This window comes from Olea europaea, unplaced genomic scaffold, assembly GCF_002742605.1.
Source record: "Olea europaea var. sylvestris unplaced genomic scaffold, O_europaea_v1 scaffold2629, whole genome shotgun sequence".
Classification (NCBI taxonomy): domain Eukaryota; kingdom Viridiplantae; phylum Streptophyta; class Magnoliopsida; order Lamiales; family Oleaceae; genus Olea; species Olea europaea.
Genome location: NW_019244631.1, coordinates 61,734 through 81,905, shown reverse-complemented (window position 1 = coordinate 81,905; position 20,172 = coordinate 61,734). Strand labels below are relative to the sequence as shown.

The 20,172-nt window shown below is 35.1% G+C and overlaps 3 protein-coding genes across 5 annotated transcripts; 1 reads left to right on the top strand and 2 right to left on the bottom strand.

The window, feature by feature from the left end:
- Nucleotides 1-733: 733 nt before the first annotated feature.
- LOC111383216 (PAP-specific phosphatase HAL2-like) lies at nucleotides 734-3,567 on the top strand. The gene is made up of 3 exons (XM_023007300.1): nucleotides 734-1,290; nucleotides 2,184-2,871; nucleotides 3,138-3,567. Exons 1-3 carry the CDS (start codon nucleotides 885-887, stop codon nucleotides 3,439-3,441), a joined length of 1,398 nt encoding a protein of 465 aa, XP_022863068.1. The 5' UTR covers nucleotides 734-884; the 3' UTR covers nucleotides 3,442-3,567.
- Nucleotides 3,568-4,937: 1,370 nt separating this feature from the next.
- LOC111383214 (secretory carrier-associated membrane protein 3-like) lies at nucleotides 4,938-12,366 on the bottom strand. Its single transcript, XM_023007294.1, has 13 exons — nucleotides 12,091-12,366; nucleotides 10,601-10,666; nucleotides 10,180-10,290; nucleotides 10,015-10,077; nucleotides 9,111-9,144; nucleotides 8,266-8,388; nucleotides 7,373-7,435; nucleotides 7,191-7,284; nucleotides 6,853-6,898; nucleotides 6,701-6,768; nucleotides 5,721-5,769; nucleotides 5,478-5,543; nucleotides 4,938-5,334 (listed from the first exon to the last, which is right to left on the bottom strand). The coding sequence occupies exons 1-13, from the start codon at nucleotides 12,148-12,150 to the stop codon at nucleotides 5,248-5,250; spliced, it is 930 nt and encodes a 309-aa protein (XP_022863062.1). The 5' UTR covers nucleotides 12,151-12,366; the 3' UTR covers nucleotides 4,938-5,247.
- Nucleotides 12,367-13,576: 1,210 nt separating this feature from the next.
- Nucleotides 13,577-19,838, bottom strand: LOC111383212. 3 transcript variants are annotated; one of them, XM_023007292.1, is made up of 16 exons: nucleotides 19,555-19,838; nucleotides 19,044-19,126; nucleotides 18,832-18,939; nucleotides 18,686-18,721; nucleotides 18,398-18,508; nucleotides 18,103-18,186; nucleotides 17,886-18,004; nucleotides 17,209-17,310; nucleotides 16,746-16,862; nucleotides 16,589-16,654; nucleotides 15,795-15,861; nucleotides 15,100-15,153; nucleotides 14,427-14,516; nucleotides 14,051-14,077; nucleotides 13,899-13,925; nucleotides 13,577-13,746 (listed from the first exon to the last, which is right to left on the bottom strand). In XM_023007292.1, exons 2-16 carry the CDS (start codon nucleotides 19,101-19,103, stop codon nucleotides 13,618-13,620), a joined length of 1,197 nt encoding a protein of 398 aa, XP_022863060.1. In that variant the 5' UTR covers nucleotides 19,104-19,126; nucleotides 19,555-19,838; the 3' UTR covers nucleotides 13,577-13,617. The 3 variants fall into 3 exon arrangements, with proteins under 3 accessions (XP_022863060.1, XP_022863059.1, XP_022863061.1); XM_023007291.1 differs by having other exon boundaries at nucleotides 19,044-19,193; nucleotides 19,555-19,837; XM_023007293.1 differs by lacking the exon at nucleotides 14,051-14,077 and having other exon boundaries at nucleotides 13,585-13,746; nucleotides 19,044-19,193.
- Between the last annotated feature and the right edge of the window lie 334 nt (nucleotides 19,839-20,172).

Sequence of the window (20,172 nt, the reverse complement as noted above, 5' to 3'; positions counted from 1 at the left end):
TGGATCACTGATCCTTTGCACACTTGCCCGCGAAGTTTTTGGCCAACTTGGCTAATAAGTAGTGTGGAACCATGCATATTCCTTCACATATCAACCCTTTGTGACAAGGACTTTGCTTATTTGATTGGACAAATATGTGTTTCCTACTATTTGGTATACAACTTGTTGAAGCAACACTTCAATAATTTTTAGTTTATTCGTAGTAGTATTTTCTCATTTTCTTGATAAGGGCATCTTTTGTAAGAGAAAGAAAACGAGTATATCTTGTAAGAGAAAGAAAAACGTATGGAAGATTTACCAGTCAATTCAACAATGGTCATTATTGACAGTTAGTCACTCAGATTTGTAACAGTTATATTAATTATTATTAGGCTGAAAATATCAACCTAGAATCTTACGTGTCACTGTTAAAACAAACAACTTAATTAATACAATCACGTCACACCTAATTTTGTTTCCTTTCGAAAAATCACTTGACAACATACAACTAATCCCAATAGAACGACTTAAAATACTTGATACCCAATCTGCAATGCTTGCCCAAAGGGATCGATCCCTTCTTCAACCTTAACCCAATATAACATAGCGTACTAATTAATGTCTTTGGTATACATTGTGAAATTTGACTTGTTAGATTGATGTTTCTAGTTAAGTGACCATTGGCGTAACTCTTTAGTAACTAAATTACTACAATAACCATTTTGAAATTTATTACAAAATATTAACTAGAAGATTGTTCAAATTAAGTTCCAAAAATAATTCCATAATTAGATCCCAAGTCAAAACTTTTATCAAACCTGATCCTCACAATGGACAGTTTGTGTCGGCACAGAACATACGAGAATCAAAGAACAGAAATCCTCCGGTATTTGCGCGCGTAGAGTATGATTGGAATATCTTTAAATGCGCAATGTCTTTCTCAAGTTTTTCAGCTACAATTCCTTTTCCCCCAAATTCAAACCAGAAGGAGAAATATTTACTTTTCCCGAGCTACACCAAGTTATTCTTCCCCGTTTCAAACGAACTTCGGTTCAATTTTAACCAGCTTCCCGTTTATCTCCATTTCGAGTTGTAGACAAACCCAAACTATTTTTTGTGCAACTATGGAAGATTACAATAATACTGCGTTTGAAGCCCTTTCGTCGGATAAGTATTTTAAAGAATTGGAACTCGCTGTAAAGGCAGTACAGATGGCGTGTTGGCTCTGCCAGAGAATTCAACAAAGTTTACTTTCTAAAACAAATGATCATGTACAATCCAAGGATGATAACTCTCCTGTCACAATTGCGGGTAATTCTTTTACCCTTTTCTTGAAATGGGCCCCGGTTAAAGTTTGTTCTCTGTATCTTCTTTTACTTTTCTGCTGGTTTTCGACGCCAAATTTTTTATCTCCTACTCTTCCAGTTTTTTAATTCGATTATATTCTGTGGATTTGGATTAGAAAATGTGGCAGAAATTGCTGGTAAACGAATATGTTAGTTTGCATCCCACCTCCTCATTTTTTTTGGGTTAGTTTCCATTTAGTGAGTTAAACTAAGAAACGTGCTACATGTACGGCAAGTTATACATCAATTTGTAGAGCTCTCTCACACTGAGAATGGGTTTCGTGAATCTCGTGTGGGACCCGTGTGAGAGGACTGTAAATTTTATATCCCTCAAACGTTGTAAAAGTATGTTTAGTTTAAGAGAATGGGTTTTGTGATCAAAATAATCGTGGGCCCCACACACGGGAGAGAAGTAATTTTTATAGCCCTCAAATGTTGTATAAGTATCTTTTCTCTTTAACTAAACGTTTCTGTTATCTATAAAAGGAATTATAGTGTTGATTCCATCTTACTGATTACAGAACCTGTTAAACTTTCACTTTACACAAAATGGGATTCGAATTCGCCAATGAAACTGGATTTTCCTAATGTCAAACCAAACTGGACTTCATGAGCTGACATTGAAACACACACATGAGTTTAATTTTGTGTGCGTCATTATAAATTTTATGCGGAGGAAGAACACTATATGCCTCTGTAATAATAAAGGAGAATATTTAAGATCCCGACTTTGAGCATAGAATTACTTCTGCAAAAGTTTAGGACTTGACAGTTTTACTTTCAAAAGGTCTAGCTCTAATAGGTTTATATATGACATAGGTTGGATCGGCTAATGCTCCAATTGCTACTTGTAAGCAGATTGGAGTGTCCAAGGAATTGTGAGCTGGGTACTGTCTGAGTCTCTTGGTAGTGATAATGTATCCATTGTTGCTGAAGAAGATGTTCAAGTACTATCCAAGGTTGCCGCAATAGGGTTACTGGAAGCTATAGTGAAGACTGTTAATGAGTGTCTGTCCGAAGCACCCCGGTTTGGACTTAGAGCACCGGTTATGGCTCTCAGTACTTCAGAGGTTCTCGAGGCCATTGATAGATGCAACTCAATGGGGGGCTCTAGTGGAAGATTTTGGGTGCTGGATCCTGTTGATGGCACATTGGGATTTCTTCGTGGGGATCAGTACGCGATAGCACTTGCTTTGATTGAAGATGGAGAACCCGTGCTTGGAGTTCTAGGATGCCCAAATTATCCTGCGAAGAAGGAAATGTTGAGTTACCATGATGGCTATTGTAGAATTGCATCTAGGTTAATGTCACTGTCATCTGAATCTTGGGATAAAGGCTGCGTGGTTTATGCAAGCAAAAATTGCGGTAATGCTTGGATGCAGCCGTTACTTCATAAAGAAAAGAAATTTGTTTGGCCGAACTCTGCAAGGCAAATCAAAGTCTCCACTGTTGATAACCCAGCATTGGCGACCTTTTGTGAACCAGTCGAGAAGGCTAATTCAAGTCATTCCTTCACAGCAGGAGTAGCTCACAGTGTTGGACTTTGGTAAATATGCTTCTGCTTTCAGAACTCCATGCCTGGGGCCAGTATATTATCATGATTGATTTCCTATGATTTACTTGCTGTCTTCTAAATTAACCATTTTATTCCCAGTGTGCAATAACTTAACTAATAACTCAAAGAAGTCAACAGATAAGTATCTTCACCACCCCACACCACCCAAAACAAAACAAAACTGAATTTGGAATCAAACCATTTTCTGTAAATGAGTTCATTTTGTGTAAAAACTTCACTACGGGTGTTGATCACAGGAATCAACCATTACGTATTCATTCCATGGTAAAGTATGCAGCCATTGCCCGAGGAGATGCTGAAGTATTCATGAAGTTTGCCCGGGCAGGCTACAAGGAGAAAATATGGGATCATGCGGCTGGTGTTGTTATCGTTCAAGAAGCCGGTGGTGTGGTAACCGATGCTGGAGGTCATCCTGTGTGCTTTTCTAAAGGTATGTACTTGGAAGGTCTCGACCGGGGTGTAATTGCCTGTGCTGGAGCTATATTACACGAGAAGATTGTCAAGGCTGTTGACGCTAGCTGGAATTCTTCTAGCCTTTAATTCACTTGTACATTGCCAAGTTATCCATAGTTTGTCATGGCATTTTAAATATAGTAATAAAATGTTCATCAGGATAATACAAGATCATCATGCTATATGAATAAAATGATTATGTTTATTTCTTTATAGCATGCGTATCATGAGAAGTTGGTGTTTTTCAAATTCTTATATAACTCCATGGCCTAATTGTCAAGTGTGTCTATATTAGTCGACCAACTTCTTTCTCTGAACCAATTATAAAATTTAGGCTTTGGTTCCAAAAAATGGATTTCTAAGTCTTATCATCGTATATGTATTTCACAATTGCGTGTTTTACACATTTGTCACACTCGTGCATCTAACAATTTAGTTGTTATTGAGCCCCTAATCTTGGATGGCCTCGTAAACTTGTGTGTCAAAATATATATCCCTCAATTTCCAATCTAAGTTTCGTGTTGATGTGATTAGTATCTACTATGGTCTACCTCTATTAGATAGAATCATTCGCCTGAAATTTAATTTGCTGAAAAATCAATTTTTTTCTACAAATATCATCTACACCTAAATTTAGAACCTAAAATACTTTTTGTATGAATGTGCAATACCTATCCTACCCTCACGCACACCACCCTCAAGTCCTCAACCCCCTCTTAAATGCTTTTTACACCTCTATTTAGGTACTCTCTCCCACCCTTCATTCTTCTTCTCTAAAAGAAATTTTGAAACGAACTCTACAACTACCTTTATCGTATTAGCTTTCATACTCATTTCACCTCACTTTTGCCTCCTAACGCCCCCAAGCCCCCCTAGCCATCCAAAAAACCAACCAATGACCACCTCAGCAGCTCCAGCAGCAAGAAGGGTGGTGTAAACAATGGTTGTGGAATAGGAGGCTTCTTTGGGCGGGGAGGCAGGTTCGACATACTTGGGGTCTGGACTGGTTGGGGCAAAGGAGTCATAGGTGGTGGCTAGTGAGTTGGGTATGGGGGGGTCCCAATGGAGGGTACTCTAAAGAAGGGACCATAAGGCCTAACAACCCTGTTACATGTACACCTTCATTGACAGAAAGTTTGATAGGCCAAACTGTATGCAACCTCATCATCAGTCAACGAAAATGTAAACAATAAGTGTATAAATAGCTTAATTGTAAGGCCTACTGCAACGTGCCAAGAAAAGGGTTTATGTTACAAGAAAAAGCTGAGATGTCCAGCTAAAATTTTCACTTCATTCAGCCGTTCCAGGAAGGGCTCTGGCCATGGTGGAGGCGGAGGCGGAGGCCACGGTGCCCACATCATGGACTGCAAGAAGACGTGTTGCATATTGTTAAGCTGAGCTGATGAGCTAGGCATATATCTAGCAATAATGGATTTTTAAAACTACTGCAACTTGCATGTGATGCCAGTGCTACAAATCTGGTTGCTTTTGGTTTGGCTAAAACTGGACTTATATATACAGCTCAGTTCATCTTCTACTACAAAAATGACGTGTGTATGTGTTACCTCCTTAAATTCATGAAATTTATCAAAAATCAATTGTAAGAAAACTTTCTGGGAGACTTCAAGTGTCAAACAATGAATTTACAGGCATAAAGATCAATATAATCCTCCTTATAATAAGATACAGCGGGTACATCACCTATCTGTTTCTAGCCCTTTCTCGGAAGTCTTCTCATCACTGTAAACATGGTAATACAGAAAAATGGACACACAATTTCGAACAGGCTTTACATGTGCTACTCAGTTTTTCTATCTGCACCTCTTAATGGCCTGTGGAATAGTAACCTGTATTCACGGGAAATCAGTCATCGAGTTTATGAGGGACGATGTATTAGATTGCAGCTCTCATGGCTCCCCGAGCAGCCTCACGCTTCATCTCTGCAGCTTTGCCACTGCCTCGGAAGTACATGTATACTTGCTGTGGTGATGAGAAAATAAAATGTTAGTCACAAGTGCATGCCACGTCTCTTACTTGGACAGCAGTATAATTTCAGAGAGAAATGTAGGGAAAAGGACCAGAAAAAAGTAAGAGAAAAGAATTAAGCGACATCAAAGTTAGACCTGAATAACCCAGACACTGAGCACGGATTCAAGACAGAATAGTCCAAACCCGATGAAGTAGAAAACCTGCACAGATAAAACACCACAAACATTAAAAGACACTTTTCTAGATCTAAGCTTATATCAGATTGAAGACTGGATGTAAGTGAATGGAGTACTTCCATCATATTATAACTTGATGTACAGCTCGAGCAAGAATCTGAACATGACCAAAGATTATAATCCAACAAGAACTAAACTTACCCCGACTATTACGTGTTTGCCAATGAAATCTACAGCTGGGAGGATGCCTCTGCACCAAACAACAGATAAAAAGAAGCAATTTGACCAATCAGTAACCATGTACATACATTTCAGTTAGCTAAATATCAGCAAAGAGAAGATGGCATAAGATCCAAAATAATTCTATAGACTAATTAATGCAGAAAACGTATCAACTTGATAATGAACAATAAGAATTGAAGAAGAAAGGGGTTCAAAGAGAAGAATTTAGGGCAAGGAAATAGTTTTAGTACATGTTTGGTTCTGATTTATCACCCCAAAAAATCAATTTTTTTTACTGTTACTTCCCTAAGTCAACTCTCGTTTTTTATTTCTTCTCTCTGGGATCCACTTTTCTCTCTAACGGTCAAAAAATCAATTCTCATAATCACTACCGAACAAACCCTTATTCATACAAACTTCCAATATAAACAAACTTCCAATCTAAACAAACCTGAAATAAAAGACAACACGGTGGAAGTCAAACTACTAGAATCTAAATAAACTCAAATTCTACTAAGTCCTAGTCTTTCGCCTTGAATAGACTTTTAGTTCTTTCGTTGTTGCATCACTAATTACTACCGAACAAGCCCTTATCCATATATTTGTGGTATGTTTGTAAACATTGCCCTAAGTCTCTTTAGAGAGGAACTTCAAAATTAAATAAACTACCTATATAAACAAAATTCCAATCTAAACAAACCTGAAATAAAAGACAACACAGTTTAAGTCAAACTACTATAATCTAAATAAACTCAAATTCTACTAAGTCCTAGTCTTTCGCCTTGAATAGACTTTTAGTTCTTTCGTTGTTGCATAACTAATTACTATTGACAGGGCCTTAAGCCAATGCAAATCACATAATTATTATCATTTACACAAGTCAAGGAAGTGAAATGAACTTTACTGGCATAAGTTACAGGACAAAACTATGGTAAACGAAACTTTATCGAGGAACTTACGCCAGAGATTTTCCTTTGAAGACGACAGGAGGAGCAACAGCAGCAAAAATACAGAAGCCAATGTGAAGCTATAAACAAGGGCATAAGATGGTGAGTACTCTTAAGACTAGATTAAAGAACATATAAGGTTCACAATAATATAGGAAACTTACCAAGTAAAACAGGAAAAACCACCCAAACTTCATAGCACTCTCAGTCCTGTAACATGGTTAGTAAGTCGACTAAATGAACACGAGAAAAACTATTCATCAAATATTAATACGTTATGCAACCAAATGCATAGCAACATATCCGTTAATTAATCTAGATCTCCATATTATTTCAACTAATCTCTTGCACAGAAACCACTGACGATATACATGCCCAAAGAGTACAACTCCATTAGTTTTGTACCATTAAACCCTTTTGAACCGCCACATGATTTAAAAGATTTATGATATATCAACCATAAATGTAAAGCGTAACTTTGTAAAAACATAGAAACACGTACCTAAAAGCACGATAGAGTGGACGATACCACAATACATATGCACCGGGAACCCCTGCTATGAAGTAGATAATAGAAAGAAACCAAATCTTCGGGTCTAGAAAAATATATTGAAGTCAGGAAGACTATTCCAAAAAGGCACATATCATGTAGGAATAGGCTGGACAATAATTATTGATACAAACCTCCATCTTTAATCCATGCTGTAGTGACAGCTATGACATTCCAGAAAAGAGACAATGCAAGTCCTGGTCATACAGTACATACATTATAAATAAACCCTTCCAACACCCACAAAAGGCACAGAGAAAGGAGAGTTGCAGGTTTAGATACTCAAATAACGTACAAGCTATCATATTATAGAAGAAAATAAAGAGCAAAATATTCAATATAACTCACAACGCATAAAAGCATTTGAACTTCTCCAACACAGACATATATACAAGAAAACTTTTTAAGATATCCAAGCATCAAAAAATGAGACCAGGATTTTGCCACCCCCTGCAAATGTTGAACTGATACTCCACAGTTAAAATAACTTTTAACCATCTCAATATAATTGGTATCTTTAGATGCATGCAAATAATCTGGCAACTACTGCTGTATCTAAATGGAGAAAGCCTAAACCAGTGCAAAAGGCCTTCTCTCATCAATTAATACAATTAAGAATTGCGTAAAGAGAGACTATAGAGCAAAGGTGAATTTCCAATCTTCATAAATCATAACAAAAGCAAAATCACTTCAGATTGCATAAAATGTCAGCCAACAGCATTACAGCATTGACAGTGACAAATTATTTTTGAGTACATGAATAAGTAGAAATGAGGAATAGCAGGTTCAGTCAACTCAGTCATATCCAATCTACAGGTAAGGATTCGCCAAGTCCACCAGCTAGGCACAGATGGATTTTGAGAATAAAATAAAAATGAAAAAAAAAACGTTCAATAAACTCAAACTGCTTTCTCATCCTATTTGGAAGGAATTGTGACAAGAGAGCATCACATCAGGATAACAAAGAAAGAAATTGAGGGAGTAATAAGAAAACCACAAAGTTGCATACTAGCAAAACTTGACATACCTAACAAAGTTGTAAAAGCAACATACTGCAGTTTCTGTAGATGAATAGGTATTTCATTTGCAATATCATGATGTATAATAGGAAAAAAAGGTGGCCAGTTTTTCTCCTCGAGAACAATACCAGCTGCAAAGCAACAAAAATCAAGGGAGGTACAGTCAAATATAGCTGCATATTAGATATCTCTACCAATGTTCTCCAAAGATGTGGGGCATAATTGTACACATTTCGCCATCTAAAAGAACTGGAAAGTCGGAATATAGAAAAAAAAATGCTACCAAGGCGCAAAATAAGAAGATAAATAGCTGAAAGTCTGAAAAATGAAATCATGTACAGTTCTTCAAACTACGGTTGATAAGGCTTGCGTACATTCTCTTTAGAAAATAATAAACTATTTAAATGAACTTCTATAAGAAAAGTAGTTGTTTAAAGTGTCTTTTATGAGTAAATAGAGATACAAAACAATTAAATAATTGCTAAGACGGATAGTATCGGAAGGACTGGGTAGTGGTTTTTTATTTTTTCCCTTTGGAGAGCAGTTGATATGATAAAAGAGAGGAGAAACTGCTCTTACAGTGCCCACACCTTTCTTGAAAAGTAATGAAGGATAATTGTATTGTGATCTAAGAGTGTGCAATATTACACAAGCAGTGTTTTGATACTTTAATACTCGTACCAAAAGGGCATTGTGAAAAAATTGACAAGGGAAAGCTACGCGCTTTACGGGTTGGTAAAGGACTAATAGTCTCTCTTTTCTTTTTTATATTTTTTCTTAGGGGTTTTGAGGGGAGGGGTGTTTAGGTGTCAGAGAAGGTCATAAATGGATCCGATAAGAGCAGACAAATCACCTCGTCTAGCAGCCTCTTCTTTCCGCTTTACTTCCTGTGAAGCATCATTATAATAAGAACATGTTAAGAATACATTGATTCAAAAGCAAACAAAAAGTCATAAAGCTGGCCCATCTATATCCCAATATCCTCCAACATAATAATCTCTCAAACAAGACTTAAGGAACCTACTTCAATCTTGTTGCAACATTTTTTAATTTCTAGCATCATAAAATCTTCATACTGTCAAGAAGTTCCTTTGTGATACACGCGTTAGCATATCTGTAGATTTATGTGCAACTTGATGAATCTATGCATATAAGTACAAATCTTATGGATGTTTTACAGAAATAATTAGACATTATAATGTGCTAAAAGATGAAGTTCAATGTAATGGCTTGCAATCAACAGGGTTCCAACAAAAACAACTACCTATTTTTTCATTCAAACTATTATTTTGGTGACATTACGTATAAAGATTACTTTGTATGAAAACAGCATAAAAGTGGGCAGACCTTCTAGGTTATACATCTCACTGCCATTAGTTACTAGAAAATGCATGCCAGTTCAACATTAGAGGGAGTAATACGAGCTTGCCATATCTTCAAAGGTTAATTGTTCAAAATTTAAATATTTAATTAATATCTAATCAAAAAGATAGAAGTAGGGAGCTATGATCTTGAATTGAGCATACCAAAAGGCAATTAGGTTAGGGTTTTGCATTCCATAGTTGCTTTCATGATTTAACAATTAGTTGATGGCTACAAGTAAAGATAGCACTATCAATTATGGAGATCAAGAACAGGACCAATTCAAACAATTTAATGATGAGTCATTTTTTTCTTAAAAAAAGTACGAAAGATTAAGCAGATCTAGCAATTGGAAATTCATTTTCAGAAGTTTTGGATTTTCATAAATTAAATACCTGTTCCCTCCTTTTCAATTCAGCTTCCTTAGCTTGCAGCTCTCTCTCTTTCTTTTTCAAATCCTGTATTTAAAATTGATATGATCAGGTCATCATCATCAATAATAATAATAATAATAATAATAATAATAATAATAATGATGATGATAATGAAATTGCACGTACAGCAGCACTGTCAAGAGGAATATCAACTGGGGCGGTAGGATTGTAGAAATCAGCTGGTTCTGGAGGGAGAGGTGACAGCCTTGAGTTTGTGGCAGGGGGAACACTCCCAGTCTGGAAACCATAGAAAATTATGTTGAAAATAAAAGTTCAAAAAGGGTGGTTATAACCAAGCAACATAATTCATTACAATAATTTATAGACTAAAATCAAATCACTATTTAGCAATGAGAACTACCCAGAAATGGAATTACACAAGCGAGAATAGAACATTATGAACAAGAATGCATCTAATTAACCCATACATTTATGTCTTTAAGCATTTTAATTTTAAGATACAGGTTCAAGAATTAGAGTATGTTTACAAACAATTTTCACAAGATATTTGTTTTCATCATGTGTAGGAGAAAAAAGATGGACTCACTGTGGTATAAAATGAACCTCCACCAAACATTGACTGCCCCATTGCTTTTCCTCTAGCTCCTCCATCCTGTTATCAAAAAAATAAAAAATACAAAATCAAATATTAACTGCAGACATACAACACAATTAGGCCTATCAATCCAAGTCATCAATACGTAAAATCTACAATACATTGAGATTCCATTCACATGCAAAGGAAACTAATGCAACACAAAATGCTGTATGACTATTGAAACAATTTGAATTCCCAATATGATAATAGCTGTGCTAGAAACGAGCATAACAGAAATATGCTTCTTCTTACCGTATCTGGTGAAAGATAATACCACACATCATACACCGTATCAAGTATGAGAAAATTATAATATCAAACATAAGTAATTCAACATGCTGCAAATTTTTTTCCATAACCTGCAATGCTCCAACCTCAATGAACAGGTCAAACCTCTAGGCATAGTCGCCAACGTTTAACAGCTAAATGAGAAAGCACTCAATGACCAGAAGCTTGTGGGTCATTGGAGAAAATGTGCAGTTAATATGGAAGGAAAATTCATAAAAAAGTAAATTATGTTCCATTTATTCCTTGCAATTATCGAAGCTCCTTGATATAGAAGATGGTGAAAGTTGAAAGTGGTATAGCCTCTGAACATGGGCGTGCACTGGAAGTGCCTCGTTTAAAGTTCGTAATAGAAAATACGAAGTTGAAATATAAGGAATCACAACGTCCAAACAATGACAAAAATTACGTCCATATCCAGAATCCACATACATTTTACAGTTCAATGACTCCTATGTCCACCACCACCATTTCCACTGCAAAACACCATCTGCTTCTCTTCCATCACAACCTTTACAACCTTTTTGCACCACATCCACTATCATAGTTAAAAACAACCTTAGACCATGCCACCACAAAAATAATGGCATCTGGCAGAACCAGCACCACAACCCCCACATTACAGTGCCGCCTAGCAATAAATCCATCAGGAACCAGCATATCCTTTGCTGCTAACAGATTAGGATATTTCTTATTTTTGTAAGTAATTATTTATTAGTCAACCAAATGCCAGAAACATTCTTTAAAATAGCTTTTGAGGCTTACATCTCTAGTCCTGCCTCATGCAAGACTTTCATTAACCACCTCAAAGTTTATGCCTTAAGTGCCATTTGTGAAGCTTACGCCCCGAATTAGCGATACGTCCATACCCGATTTACATTGGCCAGAAAATGAATGGTAAAACGAGTTTTTTTCAAAAAATTACTTCCAATATAAAATATTTTAAGCTGAAACCAGAAGAGCCTTTGTCGAGAAGATGAGAGCTTTTAATGACACATACATACACACTTAGGAACATAACCTCAGGATTCTGCATATCTGATCAGCAAGCTAATAGTGACCCATACAAGCAAATGAATCTAAAACCTCACTGACTACAATAAAATATACACCAAACTTTCAAAATCAACAAAACATAATCCCAAAGAACTTACAGCAAAGGGATTGACTTCTTCCCCATCATCAAAAGGGTTGGGATCGTAACGGCCGGCCATAATTGTAATGGTGCTTCAGTTATATTAAAACTGAGGATGAGAATTGAGATCTTGTACTGTTATTAAAATTCTATCAGAAACCAAGTTAGAAAGTGCTAAAACTTAATAGAGAAGAAATTAAAAGAATTTGGGATTCAAATATTTGGAGCAGTCGACAATGTGTGTGAATAAAGACAATAGGACAGACCGAAAGAAAAGAAATGTAGAGAGAGAATGTTGGACTAACGTTTTATCTGCGTAATTAATTAAGATTAAAATAGACGACTTTTTCTTTTCTCTTATTAATAATGTCTTACTTTTCTTTTCTCTTATTAATACGGAGGATGTTAGGTGTACATAATGATATCCATAATAGGTGTCATAATATACAAATGGCACCCCTTTATTGGAGGGGTGTCGGTGACGTACAAGTAGATAAATCCTATTAATAATGTCTTACTTTTCCTTTAAACTTAAAATTTTTTAAAGAGTTTAATTTTCTCTATAATACAAATTCTTTAAAATTTATTTTCTTTTAAAATTCATTTCAAGTTTACATTCTTTCGGTAAAAAAAGTTTACATATACGCTCTTTTATTTTTTGTTGTTTCTAGTTTTAGAGCTTGATTAGTGTTGATTATGGGGAATCATTTTTTTGACCGTTACCTTGAAAAGTGATCCCATCTGTGAATGAAAATGTCAAAAATGATGGCTGACTATGTTAAGTAACGGTCAAAAAATTAATTTTTTTGATTTGAAAAATCAAAATCTAACGGGGCTTAATCACATGTTCTTTAAAAATTATTTTTTACAAAATTTATTCTAAAAAAAATACATCAAACACACTTTGAGATTATTTCTACGTACTTGCGATTTAATATGTTATCAAACTCGTTTAGAGAAAAGTGATGAATCCTAATCAAATCAAAGGTTCTTTATATTCTTCTAGAAAATTAATTTAGGAACATTTAGCAACAATTTTCTCTTAAATTATTTATCCTCATTTTGCTTTGTGCTCTTACAAAAAAGCCATTAGCATTTCAAAATGGACAAAGCTTTCTTACTTTAATTATTTATTAAGTGTATGTAATTTTGTTTATTAATATATAATTAATTATTACTTCATTGAAAAAAAATTATAATAATAATAATTTGTATTATTGAAAAAAAAATGGAGTAGTTGTACATTCTCTCTTTTAGAATAGACGAAGAGAGGGGGACTCGTCAAATGAATAATAATGGGCGGGTTTGACTGGAATTTCTAGATATTCAAATATTACTAATTTATTCATAATTATTTATAAACAATTTCAATTATGTTAAAGTAGATTGACCACCAACGATGGCTGCTAAGTTGAACATTCTCAATCTTCTAGATTAATTTTGTTGACCATGGAAATTCTCCATACTTACATCATCAACTTCCTCATCTCATTATCTGAATTTTCATTAGCCTATAAGTACAAAATGGGTGTCAACTACCGTCGAGTTAAACCTTCAACTTACGGCTGCGTCTACGCCTTCCTGAAAATGGATCTGCCCAGTTCCTGTCCTCTTTTATGGCTTGTTCCCACCTCTCTTTGAATATTTGAAGTTCTGTTGTTGATTGCTTCCGAATCTGTAAAATTCAACTACTTTTTTACAATGACAAAAAACTTGAAATCTTTCATTCAAGCCCGATTATCAGGCATATATATGATTTTAACATTATTTTGGCACGATATGTGCAAAGACAGTAATAATAATGCATGACAGATGGAGTTTACTCACCTCCAATCGCACATCAACGCCATGTCTCTGAAGATCAAGAGCGAAAACAGGAAGCACGTTAAATCATAGAAAATTCTAACATGTAAAACCACTTAATTGCTTGTAATTTTAGAAAAAATAAATAAATAAAAACAAAAGAATGTGAGTTAAACCTTCACATATTTTTGGCGACTTGAACCCTGTAGAGATATCAAACATCATAAGCTAAGTAGATGGTTCGAGACAAACACCATATCCGGATTCAGTCAATTTAAACACTTAACAATTAAGGTGAGAAGAGAAGCAATTGAAATTTTTTTGGTGTTTGTTCACAAAACTTGCATGAGGTAGTAGTAAATGGACCTTATCTTTAGAGTAATGTATCTTCATTTGAGATAGTTGTGAAGTCATACACGGATTAATAAACTTAAAACATCAGGTAATGATACAACGTTGGACAATTGCAGACTACAGATGAACCCATACCAGTATAACAGAAAGCAATTGTGAAAATGAAGCAGGGGGAAGTGGGGTGTTAAAGGAAGTCACCTTCTTTGCAGAAGCCCCACCAAGAGTTTGTATACTCTGATGAACAATATATTCACTATCAACTACTCCCACCTTCTTTGTGCGGTCACCCTATGAAAGTTCCAAGTTTATACAAGACAGGGTTACAAAAATCACCAAAAAAATGTTTTACAAAATTAATACTCCTTTGTCCAAATTGCTATAAGCCTATTAATTATTGAAGCTTATGAAACAGGCAGATGCTTAGCTTAAACTAGCACAAGAACTTTAACCGTGCTTGCGTGTGATTTATGTAAAGCCCCAAAATAATCTACTATTTAGTTTTGCTAGAAACCTTTCAGGGGGCAAAAGGGTGGCACTGTTTTGAAAGAACTAAAAATGAAGGTCTTGTTGCAAGAAGAAGAAAGAGGAATAGGAACTCGTATATTTGCCCGTGAAATAAGAGTTCATTGGCAAGGGACGGAAGTACAAAAACTTCTTTGGTAGCAAGTATAGCACAGGGGTTATAATAAGTTTAAGCACCTGTAGTTCTACCTTATTGCCAATTGGGCCATTTATATTTGAATTCCGTTAAATGCTCTCATTTTTAGTACATGTGGAACATTCTCAAAATAAAACAAAACTCTCAAAGTTAATACGGAAACAGCAAGTTGACAGTTATATCATCCAAGCAGCCCCTAAGCAACCAAATTACCTGAGCACAGTAGCCGAGTTTCATGTCCATCCCCCATCCATGAACAAGATCATTCTAACAGATGGGACAAAAGTTGTAAGATTTATTGAAATGCCAAAAAATGCAGATTTTACCCAAATTGGAGTTAAACAGTAAAACATTCATAGAAGCAGGTTGTAGGTTAATTAACTAGACCAGAATAACAGTATGAATAATTTCAGAAGCATATTAGCATAGACGACAAAAGTTTTCATCAGGGAAACACACTGGAGGACCACTAGCAAATAAAATACACAAAATCAGTCCCTTTAATTTGGCCACACACTCTACATTGCATCAGCTTATCACCAAAAGCAACAACAATTGTGATCAGATAATTTAAGGAATGGAGGGGAGTGCATCCAAAGGTTTTCTTTTCTGAATCTTTTGTTTTTTGCTAGGAAATCAGAGGAAAAATAAATAGTTGCAAAAGGTACCATGTTTAATGTAGGGAACATCAAAATTTTTATGTCACATACAAATAATTCTCCCTAAATGACGAGTAAATTTTGAACATCTAAGCACTTTGAATAATTTAGATAAAGGCACATAGTGCGTAAATTACACCGATAAGGATGATAGCAACTATTGCACTACTCACATGCTTGCTTCAATAAATTTCACACCGTAAGATCTATGAAATAGGGATTTATTCACAGGAAAGCACCAATACCTACCTGTATCAAATGCCAGGCACAATCCCATGCAGATTTTGAAAATACAGGAGCCATTCCTTCTACAAATCTGCAAATTTGAAGTGATCAACATGTTTAACTAAATTGTATAACAATTTCTTCCTATGACCATTTGGTATGCGGAAATCAGAATAGTTCAAATATTTATTCTTTTTATTCTTTCGTATGTCACCAAGTTAGAGCATGCTTAGAGTTTCCTTGTTTTTATTTCTTATCCATTGTATATAACATCACATTATGGTGGATACGTACACGAGTATCTCATTTCGGTACTGGATTTACTATCCAGAATGTTTATTTCCTATACGTGGCGATATTATTAATAGATAACAAAATAATTAACAATATTTTACTAGCAGTTATTATATACTTCTTTTCATTGCAAGATATATATTTTTTATAGGAGTAATAGTTCATAATTTTCAATAGAACCTGCTAAAGCTAACATTAAGTCATTGTCAATCATAATGGTATGTTGTCAGTCAGATATAAACCACAGAGAGAAAATTGTTGAAATCCATTTTACTTTATGCTTCCTTTCTAGCATCATTCCATGACCAAGCAATAGAATGGTACTTAGCATTCATTGTTCACACAAGGTCAAATGATATTTTCATCCAACCAATTCCATATTATAATCAGGCCTCAAGCAAGCAAGGGTTCATTAAGACAATAAATGACAAGTTTTCTGAGATGGAAAATGCACATATTGAGTTAGTTGCACAGAAACGATATTATGAGAAAAATTAAGTTCCAAAATAGCAGAAGTAACATACCCAGTGCAAGGAGGCCCTTCACTATCATCTGAACATTTAACACTTCCTCTGACGTCATATACTCTTCTGCTTAAATCAGAATATGTAAGTGCTAACATCAAAAGTACACATAGATGGAATTCAGAAGTCCAACCGTGTAACTTTATGCCCAATTCACCTGTGGAATTTATGCATTCTATTTCTTATTGTAATCCTGTGATGTATACCAGTTGAATTTGGGTCCAAAGCTGGCTGAGATATCTCCAGTCCTTCTGATCTTACAATTTCCAGGTACCTGTGGTTGAAGCGAAATTAGGGAATCAAATAACAGAATCCAGGAATTAAGAGCAGCCGTCAAGGAAGGATAACCCTACATAAAACTTGCACGGTTGGAACTGGTATTTTCTATTCGGATTAATCTGGAAACTATACGTGGTATCTTTAGATGTCTAAGTACTCGTTCGACTTAAGATGTAACAACTTCTAATTTTTACAGAGAAAAAATACAGCATTTGTCAACTCAACGTAATGAAGCAAGCTTAGAGAGGTAACTGGTATAAAAAAACTATTCTATTATTTTGGATAAAATTAGCAAAATAGAGGGACAAGGATATAACATCGCACACGTGCAATAATTGTACCTTCCGGGATGGAAATTATCCACCCCCAAATCTTCATCCCACAGGAATATGTAATCGTAAATAGACACAACAGCCGGATGTAAAAAGCGCTTTGCGAACCACCTGAAACAAGAATAAATATAAAAATTACATTGAAAACAATTAAACTTTAGCGTGTTTAGGACATGAGCATTTGAAACAAACATCTGCATCAGATATCAATTGCAACAATTTCCCATTTTAGTGGTCGAGAATTTACAAATATCTGAATAGGTCATTCAAACCATTAACCAATTTCTAGCAAGTCCAATTTCATAGCATGTAATGCATTGCAATGTATAATCCTTAAGAGGAGGTCAACGGTGGGAGAAGTTGGAATGACTGGTTGCCACTAAGTTGTTCTCATGTCCTGATACCATACTATAAGTTAGAAGTCACGTGTACTACTTAAAAATCTGCTTTTTGCATGTTACAGCACAATGTAATCCAAAGTGTGAACTAATTACTAACAATTGTTAAAAAAATTAGTTTGTGTGGGATTGATAACCCTACTTCTTTATCGAATTCTCATCAATCCACTATTCCAAAACACATTCTTTAAAAAGAATGTGGCTCAAACACACCCTTTATTACAATGGAAAATTTCAAGTTTGGGCAGATGAAGGACAAGAAACTGGATCCAAATTACCCAGTCTTACCACTTCGTTTGGTTGTGAGCAACAATATGTATAGCTTCCTTGCTCCATTCCAAGTCCCTCCATCCATTTACATTGCCATCATAATGGAATAAAATAACTGTAAATTTCTCTGAAAGAAACTGAAATCAAAAGATTCAGGCAATGGACAAGGACAGTTAAAAAACTAATGAATCAGCATAGAGTTTTTAAAAGTTCAAACATCAATAAAATGCGACACCTTTTGAACTATAGTATCAACATTCTTCTTTTGCCTAATTCCAACTGGTATTGCTAACAAATTATGAGAACTTCCAACGTTAACCTGAAAAATGGAAATCAAAGAAGGCCATGTATCAACTTTCGGTCATTGCTTATTTTACCATCAAAAAATTTATCAGACTGCAGTGAATGTAAGGGAAACTTTTAACAACTGAGGGCTAATCATAATCAAAGGATTACACATACTCATGATACAGGGAATAGGGAAAAAATCAGCATATTTACTCCTCGGAAAATCAATATCAAACATTTACCTGTGACTTAGAACTGCTAGTAGTCCACAGAGGCTTTAACTCCAGATCTGACCTTGGTTCGATGATTCCACGGGGTAAACTATTTAAGCTTGAGGCAGCCCTGCTCCCATCCTGGATAAAAGCATCAATAGTACCTCAGTATTGCAATGAATGAATATCATAAGTTTCACAAAAGTTAGTGATGCTGCAAGACCAATTTGCTATGCAACTCAGTAAGTTAGCATATCCTGTAGTACATACAACAATAATACAATGAAGTGTTAACATAAGTATGTGATGAGAAGCTACCTTTGATGTGTAGAAGGGGTGCAATTTTGATTCGATCTGATAGAAAGAAACGGTTAAAGTGGTTATAGACAAACTATGCATAATCTAATAGTTCAAATTGAAAAAAATATTAAGTAAACTTGAAGTTAGTTATACGGACTGCATACTTCTGTCTGTTGATACTGATAATTTGTGGTCCTATACACAATGAATAACATTACTGTACAGACAACTCCCATAAACGGCAGCTGATTCATCTTTGCACCACATACTCCCTGCAACACCATTGCAGTCCCGTCTATAAGTTAAACATTCTTACCTTAAATTGCTTGTCCATAGCTTATACCAAAACCAAAATAAACACGTTTAAGGAACATACCACCTCAAATGAAAAATGTCCTTTCTTCAACAACGAATGCCATGATTTGGATGCCTTCATAGGCAAATTTGAGTTTCTACAGTCTGGCAACAAACGGCAATAAATGCATGCATATCCGATATTTCATTTGACCGACATATGCATTAAAATCTGTAGAAACACTTGTTATAGGCTAATAGACAGTGGCTTTTAACAAACACGTATTCAACTTGAGATTGCAATAATACAAGATTAATGACAAATTGAATAAGTATTGAACCCGAACGCATCGGAACTTCACCATCAAAGAACATAAAAAGTAAGCACTAATCAAACGGCAATAACAATTAATAATAAATACATTATAACATCCCCCCTTTACCAAAAACGAAAAATAATATTAGCAATCTTTAATTATTCGAAATAAATTTCAAGAACTGGATCGTGGTTTTAATCATTCTTTCTCAATCCACCCCATTACAATAACTAAAACAAAAAAGAAAACCATTAATCTAGAACTCAAAACACATACCTCAGGCCTTGAATTCAATTAGTCCGATAATAACGCGATTCATCCGTGAATGAATCCACAGCTGAAAAAAAAGAAGCTGTGTCTGTATTAGATTGGCTACAACGAAACTGTTGTTCTACAACAGAGTACTATATATTTCTCTCTCTCTCTCTCTATATGCATATGGAGTGTGTATGGAAGAAAGGGAAAGATCCTAGACAGACAGACAGAGGACAGAGATAATCAAAGGCGCCGGCTCGTACAAAGCGGAGAGAATTGTGAAAATGCACTGTGGAATAAATAGTACTGTGTCATATGAATATGTAATTAATTAATTAATATAATTAATACAGTGGGGTTCATTTTTATACAATAGTATATGTAGAAACGTGTCTGATCCTTGATGAGTTAGTATAAGTCTATGACATGTCGACACGTGAATGGATGTGTCTAGTTCAGTTCAAGGATTTGTTTGGTAAGACTTTCAAAAAAATATTAAAAAGGTAAAAAATTATTTTTGGACATGTTTGAATAATTTTATAAAATACCTATTTTGCTGTGCTAAAAGTTAATTTTGCGACTAAGAAGTTGCTTTTAAACATATTTTAATAGTTTTCTAAAGTGATGATTTCTTTATAT

Bases quoted from the DNA above. Each gene is read 5' to 3' on its own strand.
- LOC111383216 (XM_023007300.1), top strand. From the start codon at position 885: ATGATTGGAATATCTTTAAATGCGCAATGTCTTTCTCAAGTTTTTCAG. The intron at 1,291-2,183 runs GTAATTCTTTTA...ACTTGTAAGCAG, and splicing joins CTCTCCTGTCACAATTGCGG to ATTGGAGTGTCCAAGGAATT. The intron at 2,872-3,137 runs GTAAATATGCTT...TGTTGATCACAG, and splicing joins GCTCACAGTGTTGGACTTTG to GAATCAACCATTACGTATTC.
- LOC111383212 (XM_023007292.1), bottom strand. From the start codon at position 19,103: ATGAAGGCATCCAAATCATGGCATTCGTTGTTGAAGAAAGGACATTTT. The intron at 13,926-14,050 runs GTTTAACTCACA...CTTGATCTTCAG, and splicing joins GTCGCCAAAAATATGTGAAG to AGACATGGCGTTGATGTGCG. The intron at 13,747-13,898 runs GTGAGTAAACTC...TGAATTTTACAG, and splicing joins GCGTTGATGTGCGATTGGAG to ATTCGGAAGCAATCAACAAC.
- LOC111383214 (XM_023007294.1), bottom strand. From the start codon at position 12,150: ATGGCCGGCCGTTACGATCCCAACCCTTTTGATGATGGGGAAGAAGTC. The intron at 5,544-5,720 runs GTAAGTTTAGTT...TTATCTGTGCAG, and splicing joins GCAAACACGTAATAGTCGGG to GTTTTCTACTTCATCGGGTT. The intron at 5,335-5,477 runs GTCTAACTTTGA...TCATCACCACAG, and splicing joins TCAGTGTCTGGGTTATTCAG to CAAGTATACATGTACTTCCG.